This window comes from Sceloporus undulatus, chromosome 2 (genome assembly GCF_019175285.1).
Source record: "Sceloporus undulatus isolate JIND9_A2432 ecotype Alabama chromosome 2, SceUnd_v1.1, whole genome shotgun sequence".
Lineage (NCBI taxonomy): Eukaryota > Metazoa > Chordata > Lepidosauria > Squamata > Phrynosomatidae > Sceloporus > Sceloporus undulatus.
Window position 1 is genome coordinate 68,432,384 of NC_056523.1, and position 13,007 is coordinate 68,445,390.

The 13,007-nt window shown below is 42.0% G+C and overlaps 1 protein-coding gene across 1 annotated transcript in view; it reads right to left on the bottom strand.

Annotated features, from left to right (window-relative positions):
- The window catches only part of IPPK (inositol-pentakisphosphate 2-kinase), a 32,794-nt gene extending 21,529 nt beyond the window's left edge, over positions 1-11,265 (bottom strand). Inside the window, exon 1 of the mRNA XM_042449647.1 lies at positions 10,993-11,265. Within this exon, the coding sequence (XP_042305581.1) occupies positions 10,993-11,073 (81 nt within the window). The 5' untranslated portion in view covers positions 11,074-11,265. The remainder of the gene's footprint in view (positions 1-10,992) is intronic.
- Positions 11,266-13,007: the final 1,742 nt, after the last annotated feature.

Sequence of the window (13,007 nt, forward strand, 5' to 3'; positions counted from 1 at the left end):
CTTCTTGTTGTTGTGTTTGTGTCATGGCACAGACTGCATGTCCACATCAAGGAATCCACCAGGGGTTGGCAGTTGAGGGTGAGATGAATTCTCCTTAGTTCCGTCTTAGGCTTTCTTAGTAAATGTACAAATGGTCTCTATCAGCGAATGCTTGATCTTAAGCTTGGAAAGACTGACATCCATGGGGCCAGAAGCAGGCTTTCTTTCCATACTTGACACCACTGACTGTTTCAAAGGTTACGTCAAGAACCAGCTTCCTCCCTCCCAGGACTGACAACGATCAGGCTCCTGCAATTTAAATAAAGGCCTGTTCATGCAGGGGAGACTTCAGCCAAGGTTTCCTGTTGTATCTAGCCTGCAGTATGAACAGCAAGCAGTGCACATACAAGACAACAATGTGGAACTTGCCGAAACACATGCAGGCACTTTAGATGCCCATCCCGCCCAGGTATCTTGGCACTACATTCAGAGCCAACACTGATGACTGATATTTTCTGAATTGATGAAAAACTCCTCCAGTCAGATGCACACAAATGCTGTCCCTGCAGTGAACGAAAAGGAACTGGCAGGTTTCAGCAGGAAGCCCCTTATATAGGGCTGCCAGAGGCGGGCAAGGCTACCACCAAAGCATTTCAGAATGCTATAGAGCCCACAAAGAACACCAATGTATTTCTTGGCACATACTCTTGAATTTACTTTTGAGTTACACATTTCTGGTTTATCTTCTCCCCCTAGCCTGGTGTATGTAATGCTTCCCCAAATGCTACAGGGAGCAAACATTTCCTCACTCTATAGTTCCACACACATATTATGGCACTGATTTTGCCAGGTAGAAGACAGGTCAGCTGTACAATTTTAAAGAAAATTGTTCCGTTACATTCCTTTTGAAGAATGTGTATAATTAAACTAATGTTATGCACTTTTGTTGCTGTGTGCCTTCCAGTCGTTTCTCACTTATGGCGACTCTAAAGCATACCTATCATTGGGTGTTCCAGGCAAGGTTTGTTCACAGAAGCTTTGTCACTGCCTTCCTGAAAGGGTGTGGCTTGCCCAGATGGGAGTCAAACCCTGGTCTCTAGATTCGTAGTCCAACACTCAAACCTCTAGTAAATGAGATTTTACAATATATTTTTTTACAGTTACGGTGCAGATTTTTCAAATCCATGTCTATTGTCAATAATACTTTTGTTGTTTTTGCTTTTGCTTTTCACTGCATGACTGATTTTATCCTGGCTCACACGGATATGTACACTGTCTTCCAGCTGGCTTTTTTAAAGCCAACTTGATGCTGAGACTGCAGTACAAAACCTGTTTGGCTGAATTTCTGAAGAATTATAGGACTAATTATGTTCATGTAGATGAAAAGATATGGGCCTGTATCCAAATATGTCTCTTGCTAGTGCAACACTCATTATGATATTAATTGCACGTTTTTGCAAAGTAAGGACAATGGTGGTATGCAACAGAGATTTTGTTGTGTAACCAACAATTGTAATCTGGCATTACCACTCTAAACAGGGATTTTCACTTCACTACAACTATACTGGATTGAGACTGTATAGATTTACTGGTGCTGACTAATTCTGAAAAGGTATTACCCATTGGATTTTTACAGAAAAACAAATATGTTTGACTAATAAAGAGGCTACTTTAATTTATTCCTCTAAATATCTTCTCTCATTTAGTGGGTGACAAGGCAATGAAACTCTCCTTCAAACTTGCTCCAGTTGAAGAAAGGGAAGTACTGTATTGTAATACATCAATGGCCTGTGGATTCACAAAGGACAGAGAGAACCTGGATCCCAAAGAAAATTACTTTACTACTGCTAATGGGGTTTAAATGTTACAGTCCTTTGCCTCAGTTCCCACATGGTCAAGAAGGGGAGTGGCCTCTGCCTGCATTGACAGCCCTCCAAACCAAGTGAACTACAACAGAAACATCTGATACAAAATGTAGGCCCATCTAACATCTTCACTTTTATTCTCCTGTATGATTTTTAAACATATTTTGCCTAATGAAGAAGCCAATGGAGCTTCAAAATATGGTGTTGCAAATGGATCCAACAGTAACTAACTACAATACCAGAAAGGGCTGGTAGAAAGGACTATGAACTGATTTCAACTGTAAACTCTACAACTGGCCCACTTCTTACAGAAAAAGGCTTGTCATGAAATCTTCAAATTAACATTGACCCACAATTTAATATAGTCCTATATATCAAATTGAGTTTAGCAACATCATATATATCAAGGTTAATTCTCAAAGTAATTGAGGAGAGACTGGAAACTGTATGCCAGGCCACTTAGGCAACAAAAATTATAAAATTATCCATTGTACCCTTGGATAATTGTATGTTTCTTTATCAAACTAACAGAGTCTACAGTGCTGAAAAGATGGTTTAGCTATGGATTTCCCAATTCACGGGGAGAATCCACTGACCACACAACTGCCTCCCACAACAAGCTAAACACTGATAGACATTGTGCCCTGGCTCCCTCCCACTGCAAGGGGATAGAGATCACTGCCAATAGAGATCACTTGTGGCTACAAGCCACATCTCACCATTATTATTGTTTTCTGTTCCACCCCAAACACATGTGCACAAGTGCATGGACATGCCGCCACTAGCTGCCAATCACCTCCATCATCCAGCAGCTTGGAAGTGCTCCTGAATCCGTTGCTCCAGATGTCAGATCGGCTAGATGCGATGGCCAGGAGTGCTTGCTATCAGCTTCAGCTGATATGCCAGCTGCACCCCTGCCTGGGGCCCTAAAAACTGTGGTACACATGCTGGTAACCTCACTTGATTTCTGTAATGCGCTATACATAGAGTTACCCTTGTGCCTAACTCGGAAACTTCAGTTAGTTCAAAATATGGCAGCCAGATTGGTCATTGGGAGATCTAGGCGTATCCATATAACACTAATTTTAAAGTCCCTTCACTGGCTACACACTGAGCACAGTACAAGGTGTTGGTTATGACCTTTAAAAACCCTTCATGATTTGGGCCCAGCTTATCTACGGGATCGCCTTCTTCCATACAATCCGCCCCACACATTTAGGTTCTCTGGGAAAAATCTACTGCAGCCAGCAAAAATTAAACTGGCTGCGGTTACCAAGAGGGCCTTCTCCTCTACTGCTCCCAAGTTATGGAATGGCCTGCTGGAGAAAACCTGCTATATTATTAATCTTGACAGCTTTAAAAAGGCGGTCAAAACAGATTTCTTCCTACAGGCCTTCCCAGATTAGCATGCACACATGCAGACATTTGTGGCCAGCAATGACACCCATGGCTCACCCGGTCTAGATTGCCTCCTCCTAACTGTTTATGCCAACTGCCTGGCTCCTCCCCTGCTTGTTTACTGATATACAGTCTACATGCTGCTGCAATAGTTCACACTTTCTGGCTTGAACTGGATCAAAGTAGGGATTACTGTATTTTGTTCCCATGTTTAGCCTCAGAGTGCGGCTTTATTCCACTTTCCTCCTATTTTGGCCACATCCATTGTTTAAGTAGATAGGTTTCAAAACAGTTCAAGGCTGCTTCTTTTAGCTCATGCAGACAACCCCTAAGGCAGTCTAGCCAAAAACAGGTGCCATATAAGCTGATTTCATGATTGCCTATGGAGGGATATCTGAATTAAGTGTGGACTTGACTGTCACATGCCAGAGGAAATATCTTATGATACAAGCTCAAATTTGGGAAATTAAATCCTTCAAAAATTGCAACTGTACAACTAGTATAGCTAAACAGTTGCATACAATGGACAGAATACAAATTGTTTCTAATATAAAGAAACTGTACGTTTATCATAGTTTTGTCTCTACAGAAGTAGGGGCTGATTCCTCATACTGAAAGTGACACAAAAAGTACTCTATGTAAATATCTAAGGACACACAATCACAGAGTTGGAAGAGACCTCAAGGGCCATCCAGTCCAATTCCCTGTCATGCAGAAACTCACAATCAAAGCACCCCCTCAGCTTCACGCACAATTTTACTTTATCCCTTACTCCTTAAACATTTTTTTAAGCCATGTAAGAAACAAAATGGTCAAGGTATCCTCATAATGTATTATTTGCAAGAGAATTTAACTAGAGTGCTTCTGAATATTGTAGGGATGAAGGCTGTTGAGATAAGCCACATAAACCATGGTTTATCTGTACATCAGGAGCACACATCATATCTGGCATTTTAAACTACCTGAGAAACATATCATTAGCTAACACTTAACTCTGTTTTATTTCCTAGGATCAAATTTTTCTCACATACTCTTGCAAGAATGTAGAAGAAATGGGCTAAAATTGTATTAATTTTAATGGTAAGGATAGCAAAAAGAAACAAATATGTGGTGAATTGAGCCATGTTCACCTGTCATTCTTTGAATAGCCCTTGCAGATCCTGTTTTTCTGCTTTGTACTGTAGAGACTCAATAGACACACTGGACTTTAAAGTAGATTATACTGTTTTCCTGTTTGCTCAAAGTTTGCACAGTGCAATTCCTGCTCAACCTTCTGTGTATGATCTGTGGCACTCATTTAATTTGGGACACTGTTTGATGTTGACAACAGAATTGAACTCCTCTTGGTTCTTAGTGTTGGTGTAAGGTGAAACCTATTGTAATAATATAAAACTTGCAACACTAAGTACTGGATACTAGATTCTAATACCTCAATTCAGTTGGCTCTTGTTTCTTGTTTCCAGAATTTTAGCACCAAGACTGAGAACATGCCACTCACTATACAACACTTCAAGTTAGCCAAGCACATCTTTAGGCATAACAGAACATGTACCTGTGTGTCCCTCAAGGTTAGTTGAACAGCAGTAAGATGTGGCATACATTATAGCCAACAGCATAGATACCGGGGGAGGGGGGGGGAGGAAGAGAATGCTTCCCCCAAAATGAACTTTTCTTTTAGTATCCAAGTTTCTAGCATTGCATTAACTTTATAATTTCAAATGCACATTCACAAATACAATTTAGGCAATTACAATTACCAAGGGGATGTAAGAACAGCAAATATAAGAGTTCCAGGTATGAATGATTAGCAGTGTCTCACTCTCTGCAATACTAGAAATTGGGGAACTGAAGGAAACATTCCATTACAACAGAATTCTTATTAAAGGGTTCAATACCCTCATTTTGCACTCTCCCCCACACGCCCAGAGTTACAGCCAATTGTGTTCTTTGGAGTAAGATGAGAATTAACAACATTGCTAATTGGTGCATGCTAGCTGGCCCATAAAGTCTCCTGATTGCAGTTATACTTAGTCTACCAGCTAATTCCCTGTGATTTGTTGATCTCTCTTTAGATAAGCTGTCTTATTAATGTTCACAGAAAGTACTTGGAAGCATCCCAGAAGTGTTTACAAAAACATTACAGAACAGCTATTTTCACAGCATGATTAATATGGGTACAATGAACAATTGGTGTTTACTTCTGCCTAGAGAACTTGCGATAAAGCACTAGTAGCTCACGTGTTTACTAACAAATTTGTTTTTCATCTTGACATATTTGCCTCTCAGAGGAATGGGTCTTGCAGAGGCATTCTTGTATTCCTGTTCAGAAAATAATTTCCTGGAACAGGAGATAGAGTTTTTCATTCATTGGGAAACACATGTCCATGACAGCTCACGGTAAAAATAAATCAGTCTTACAAGTACTGCTGGATTCTTTTTTTCTCTCCCACCCTTTTCCCTTTATACTAAAAGAAAATTACTACAACAGAAAAGGGGGGGGAACTATGCATGTGTATGAGATAGATTCCACAGATAATTAACCCATACCAAACTTTCCTCTGTCTCTTGCTTCAAAAGATTTCATCCAAGACATAATGTAGATGCAATACTGCCCCATCTTAAAGACATCTGACTGGACCTAACTATGGGAAGTAAATCTCCTCCACAAACAGATAGGCCAATATACCCAATATCAAGCCAGCAATATAATTTAATGGGGTGAAACAGACTGCCCTGAAGGGAAGGCTTCAAGCCGCCCCTTCTGAACTGCACGTTGTAGCTCCAATCCACAGTTTCCGGACTCTTAGGACGTGTCCATCATTTAAACAGCATACCTCCAAAGTGACCTGAAGCAGCTTTATTTTTGGCCTGTCTGTTTTGGCTCTAAGTCCACAAGCTGCATGGTCAGTCAAGCAAAAACAAAAAACAAAACAAACTACTCAATGAAGCAAGGGTGAGTTCACAGCACTTCTGAATTTTAGAAACTTGTGAGTTCTCTGGCAGTTGGAAGGCTTCTGGTGGCTCTCAGTTAATGCATCCAATTCTCCCATCCAGTTACTAGCACTTTTGTGGCAGTTAGGTAGAACTTCCAAAGGATAACTATTTCAGTTTCAGCATTATGAGCTGTTGAGGTATTTAAAATTCTGTCCAAGTAAACATACATCAAATGAAATAATAAATAAGATTTATTCTCTATTTTGGTCCTAGATTTTAAAGCGCTAGAAAATTTTCCAAAAACTTCCAATTCATAGTTGTCCAGAAAACACACATCACTTTGTGGCATGAACGGAGTAACATACCATGTTACTGTAGGTACCTTGTTATTAACTGTTCTCAAGTTGAACCCAGTTCATGGAGACCCCATGGATGAGACACCACCAAGAACCCCCCCCCCCCCCCAATCCTCCATGCCCTGCTTAAGTCCTGCAGATCCAGACCCGTGATCTCCCTGACTGAGTCTAGCCATCTGATGTGCAGTATTCCTCTCTTTCTACTGACTTCTACCTTTCCTAGCATTATTGTCTGTTCCAATGAGCCATGCCTTCTCATGATGCAGCCAAAGTGCAACAGCCTCAATTTAGTCATCTTGGCTTCTAGGGAGAGTTCAGGCTTGATCCATTGGTAGGACCCTTTCATTTGTCTTTTTAGCCAGCAACCCTATCCTCAGCACTCTTCTCCAATATATCTCAAATGAGCTGATTTTCTTTCTATCCGCTTTCTTCATGTCCAGCTCTTACATCTGCACAAGGTGCTGAGGAACACAATGGCTGGGACAATCCTGACTTTTGTGCTCAATTGTATATACATTCTCTAGTTTTTTCATAGCTGTCTTTCCCATTCCTAGGTCTTCTGATTTCTTGGCTGCAATCTCTGTTCTGATCAATGTTTAGCCTTAGGTATGGGAAATCTTTAAATATTTTTATCTCCTGGTTGTCTAAGTTGAACTTATGTAGCTCCTCCATGGTCATTATTGTTATTATTTAAATGGTCAACAGTAAGCCTGCCTTAGAACTTTCCTAACTTTTCTTAGTAACTGTTCCAAGTCTATGATGTCTTCCACTAGTAGTATGGTGTCATCCATGTATCTTAGATTGTTGATGTTCCTTTCTCCTATCTTCATTCCTCTATCTTCTAAGTCTAATCCTGTGCTTCCTATGGTAGTTTCTGCATACAAGTTAACAAATATGCAGCCTTGCCTGACTCCTTTGCCTATTGGGAACCATTCTGTTCCTCCATATTGTGTTCTGACAGCAGCCTCTTGTCCTAAGTACAGATTTCTCATCAGGATTGTCAAATGTATTGGCACGCCTATGTCTAAGAGCCATCCATAGCTTTCCATGATCTATGTAGTCGAAGGCCTTGTTATAGTCTCCAAAGTTCATACTGAAGTTTTTCTGGAATTCTTTGGTGCACTCCATTAGCCATTGTATATTTGCAATGTGGCCCCCAGTACTTCTTCCTTTCCTGAACCCCATTTGCACCTCTCCAGACATGCTTCAAATCTGTGTTGCAGAATTTTGAGCATAATTTTGCTTGTTTGGAAATTTATAGGTGTTGTAGTCTTTTGTGTCTCCTTTTTTGTGGTTGGGGATGCATATTGATCCTTTCCAGTCTATTGGTCATCTTTTTATTCATATTTGTTGGCCTATATTAGTTAGCATGAGAGTTTATTTTATCTGTGTGGATATGCAAGTATGTAGGTAATACTTGCATATTTTTCCTCCACCAAAAAAGCTCCAGGTGGCACTAAGAAGTTCAGGGTGATATTCCTGCTATTTTTTCATTTTACCCTCATAATGCCCTTGTGAGATAATCTAGGTTGTGAAAAAAGGCTAGTAAAAGCCCCATACAACTGAACATAGAGTCAATGCATTTTCCCTTGGATGAGTCCAGAATTGTAGCCTCTACACAACAAAAGTTCTCATTGGTAAAGAAAGAGAATAGTACCATTTTAATTTAGTATCTATTTTAATTGATTGTTTGTACAGCGCTGTGTAAATTTACAGTGCTATATAAATAAAGTTTAATAATAATTATAATAATAATAATACTAGTGAATGATGTATAATTACATAATAAAAATATCAAATTTCACAAATACTATTATATCTTTTGAGGAAGGTGTGTAATTTGATATTAAAAATTACTTCCTTGAAACTGTGATGAAGCAACTGTGACTAACAAGAGGACTCTTGAATAAATATTGACATATTCTATTATGGATTTTTCCCTTATCACTATGCAGGGACAACATACTTTCCCTTCCCACTGATTTGGGACATGCCAAGTATAAGCAGGCTCAGTCCTGGTTAGTACTACTTGGATGGGAAACCACCAATGAATGCCAAGGGCTGTAGGCTATATTTCAGAAGACAAAACCACTACTGAGTATTTGTTGCCTAAGCAAACCCTATGAAATTCATGGCATCATCATACGTTGAGAGCCAACTGAAGGCACATACACACACACCATTATAATTCCTCTAAGACCATGACTCAGGCTCCTTACAATCTGTTTTAAAATGACTTGCCCTTAACACTCTTCTTTTCCTCACACCTACTCTTTTTCAACAGCCTAAGAAAAATCACCCAGTGTGGATCACCCTAATTTATACTATAAAGGCACCAGATCCCAGCTGATCTTGGACACTAAGCCCTAGTTAATACTTGGATGGAAGAATGCCAACAAATATCAGGTGCCACAAGCTACATTTCAGGGGAAGGAACTGGCAGAACCATCTCTGAGTGTTCCTCAACTAAGAAAACCCAATGAAATTCATGGAGTTGCCAGAGGTGAACACACTACATGAAGGCATGCATGCGCGCACACACACACCCCATATCATGTATCATCCTTTAGAACACAGTAGTATGGACTAGCAATAAAGGTCTAACTCCAATGACCAAATGGAGGCGATACTCATTTAGGTAAGAGGCATATGCTTCTAATCTGTATTTCCCTCATATACTCTCACATATACATGTGAACATGCCTGTACACAGAATAGTGTTTCACTCTCTCTTTCTGTGCACTGGAAAAAAAATTGAGATTTCACATTTTCAAAATTCAAAGGTCTGCCCCCATGAGATTATTGATTGTCTTCTTTACTGGTTATTCTTGCTCTCTCATCTGTATTCCCATCCCCATGTATGGATGTGGGGCCTGGACAGTGAAAAGGAGAAAACTCATTTAAGATGGAGTGATGGAGAAGAGTGCTGAGGATAGGGTTGGCCAGCCAAGAAGATAAACAAATGGGCCCTCGAACAGATCAAGCCTGAAATCTCCTTGGAAGCCAAGGCGACTAAGGCTGCATCTACGCTGTAGATATAACGCAGTTTGACACTACTTTTATAAGGTCTTTAGCTTTCTCTGCCAAAGAGTGCTGGAGCCCCACAAAACTACAAATCCAAGGATTCTGTACAATGGAGCCATGACAGTGAAAGTGCTGTCAAACTGCATTACTTCTACAGTGTAGACGCACCCTAAACTGAGGCTGTTGTACTTCGCACACATCTTGAGAAGGCATGACTGACTAGAACAAATGAATAATGCTGGGGAAGGTAGAAGGCAAACAGAAAGAGAGGAAGGCTGGGTGGATAGACCCCATCAGGGAGATGATGGGTCTGAATTTCCAGGACCTAAGTACAGCAGTGGAGGATAGGGGGCTCATCCACAGAGTCGCCATGACTCAAGAGCAGCTAACAAGAACATGACTAAACAAGTGCCATAGTCTGAAGTCTAGGAAAGCTCATGCTGCCAACTTCTTTCTTTCAGTTATTCTCAAAGGTGTGACAAGATACATACTGACTCTACAGACTCACACAGCTATGTCTTTGAATTCATCAACAACATTCATCTTTGTAGCAGCCCTAAATATGCTGAAGTCAGTAATAAGCCTGACTGGACGAAGTCAACTCGAGGGCCTGAATCTACAAGACCCAAGAAAGAACTGATGTGGAGAACAGGATGCTGAGGAAAAATCTACTTGCCGGGGTCAGAAGGAAAAGAGGGAGGGAAGGAAAAGATATACATTTCCCATCAGTCTGGGGGATGTGAGAGATGGATGTTGAGGAAAGGCGGGAAGAGTTGGGAATGCCAAGCAGGGCAGGGAATGGTCTCATTAACCAGTCGTAAACCGGTCTGGGAGCCTTTGGTCCAAAACACACTGCAGAAATAATCCAGTTTAAGACTGCTTTAACTGCCCTGGTTCACTGTGAGGGAATCCTGGGAATTGTAGTTTATTATGGCACCAGAGCTCTCTCTGACAGAGAAGGATAAATGTCTCACAAAACTTGTGTCTGTAGTGTGTTTTGGAACATTGTGGCAGAGGAGCGGGGCATAAATGCTCTAAGCCAGTGGCCCCCAAACTGTGCCCTTTAAGAGACTTTGTGGACTTCATCTCCCAGAAGCCTCTGCCACGTGGGCCAATGGTCTGGGATTCTGAAGGAGCTGAAATCCAAAGGGGAAACAGTTTGGGGGAATTTTTTGGACTTCATCTCCCAGAATCCCAGGCTATTGGCCAACATGTGTGAGGGCTTCTGGGAGCTGAAGTCCACAGTGCCGTCTCCCTCAGCCAGCGAGCTCTGAGGAGAAAACGGGGAGGCCGGGAGGGACTCGAAGGGGCTCTCTTCCTTCGAGGAGGGGGCGGGGTCCGCACAGGGGCACGCGCCGCAGCAAGAGACACCGGAGAGGGGGGCGCGCGCATGCGCACTCTGGGCCCACCAAGCTCCCTCTCCCCCCATCATTCACCTGTCTATGGGAGACGACGAGGCTCTTGTTGCCCTCCCCGTGGTATCGCCATTCATTCTCATCCATCTTCTCCGCTTCCATTCCCCCTTAAGTTCTTCTAGGAGTCAGGGCCGCTGTGCCTCTTCTTCTTCTTTCCCTCCCTCAGCGACCGTCTGCTTGCGCGCGCAGCCTTCGCCTGGTCTCGCGGGAGAGGCGGCGTTCGGTAGCTTTCCTAAGCGCGCGCGCGCTCATATATATATACACACACATATACTCCCTCCCTCTCTTTTTCTCCTTCGCCCCAGGTCTGGACAGGAAGTCCCACCTTCCGCCAAAAAGGGCCCGCCAACCACAGAAAAGAAGCACTCCACTTCCGTCGGAAGCCATCTTTAATTTGGGTGTTAGCTTCAGCAGCCATTTTTTCACCCGCCAACCACAGAAAAGAAATGCTCGACCCGAAGGCGGGACTTCCGTTCGACGCCATCTTTAATTTGGGTGCTGGCTTCAGCAGCCATTTTTCCCCCTCGCCAACCACAGACAATAAATACTTGACTTCCGTCCGGCGCCATCTTTAGTGTGGGTGCCGGCTTCAGCAGCCATTTTGTTTTTCCCTCACTCCTGCACGGATTTGGCTCTAGATTCGGGTGACTGATAAACGCCCGCTTCTGTTCTGGAGCGGAACGGGAAGGGCTTTATTGCCATTGGGGGGGGGGGGGGAGAGAACATTTCTGAGCATGCGCAGATGGCTCGGAAAAGGTGTTTCGACTCGAGGGCTATTTTATTTCATTATATCCCGCCTTTCTCCCAACAGGGACTCAAGGCGGTGGACAAGTATAAAACAATACAATTTAAAAACAAATACAAGATATTAAAATACATAAATATAAGATTAAAACAAAACAATCACACAATTTTAAGTATTAAAACAGTTATAAATTAAAATATAATATATTAAAATGCAAACTATTAAAAAGAATGTATAGGCCCACAGCATTAAAAGCCCAGTCCTTCCCAGTTTAATAGGCCTGACTATTAATTTTATTTGTTCTATTTATACCCTGCTCTGGAGACCAGGGTTCAAATGCTGGCTCAGCCACGGAAACCCATTGAGCGACCTTGGGCAAGTCACACTCTCTCAGCCTCAAGAGAAAGACAAAAGCAAGCCTCTAAACAAATCATGCCAAGAAAACCCCATGATAGGTTCGCCTCAGGGTTGCCATAAGGCACACAACACCCTGGGAATAACATAAGCTATGGTAGTACATACTTGCCTGTTTTTAATTCTAGGATACTATATGTTGAAGTGAGATTAATAGTGGAGGTGGGTAGGAGTATTGCATTGGGAGCAAGTCTAATTGAGCCACTTAGGACTTCTCTCTTAGAGGGACACTTAACATAGTTATAATGGTTATAGGTCATGTGCCCCCACCCCATCCAAGAACCTTAAAAACACATCAGAAGGTTTTAAAGGATTTAGCTGCTTCATTTTTTGAGAAGGTAGATCAGTGATATTATTTATTTAATTAATTAATTCAGGAATTTCATCCCCTTGGAATGGGAAGGGCAGCTGTATGAAGGGGCTGCTGGTTTTGGTGTTTTGTGCCTTCAAGTCATTTCTGACTTATGGTGACCTTAAGGCAAACCTATATCATGGGTTTTCCTTGGCAAGATATGTTCAGAGGAGGTTTGCCATTGCCTTCCCCTGAAGCTGAGTGAGTGTGGCTTGCCCAAGAAGGCAGCCCAGTGGGTTTCATGGATGAGGTGGGAATCAAACAACCCTGGTCTCCAGAGTCACTATGCCATGCTGGATCCTGAAAGAACTGGACAAGGTCCTAAAGTACAAAGATATAACACTGAATATTGAAGTCAAAGTCATCCAACCTATTGTGGGTGGATGGATGGTGAAGTGTATGGCTGGACAGTGAATAAAGCGGACAAAAAGAAATTCAACTCATTTGAAATGTGGTGCTGGAGAAAAATCCTAAGAATATTGTGGACAGCCAAAAAGACAAACAAATGGGTCCTAGAACAGATCA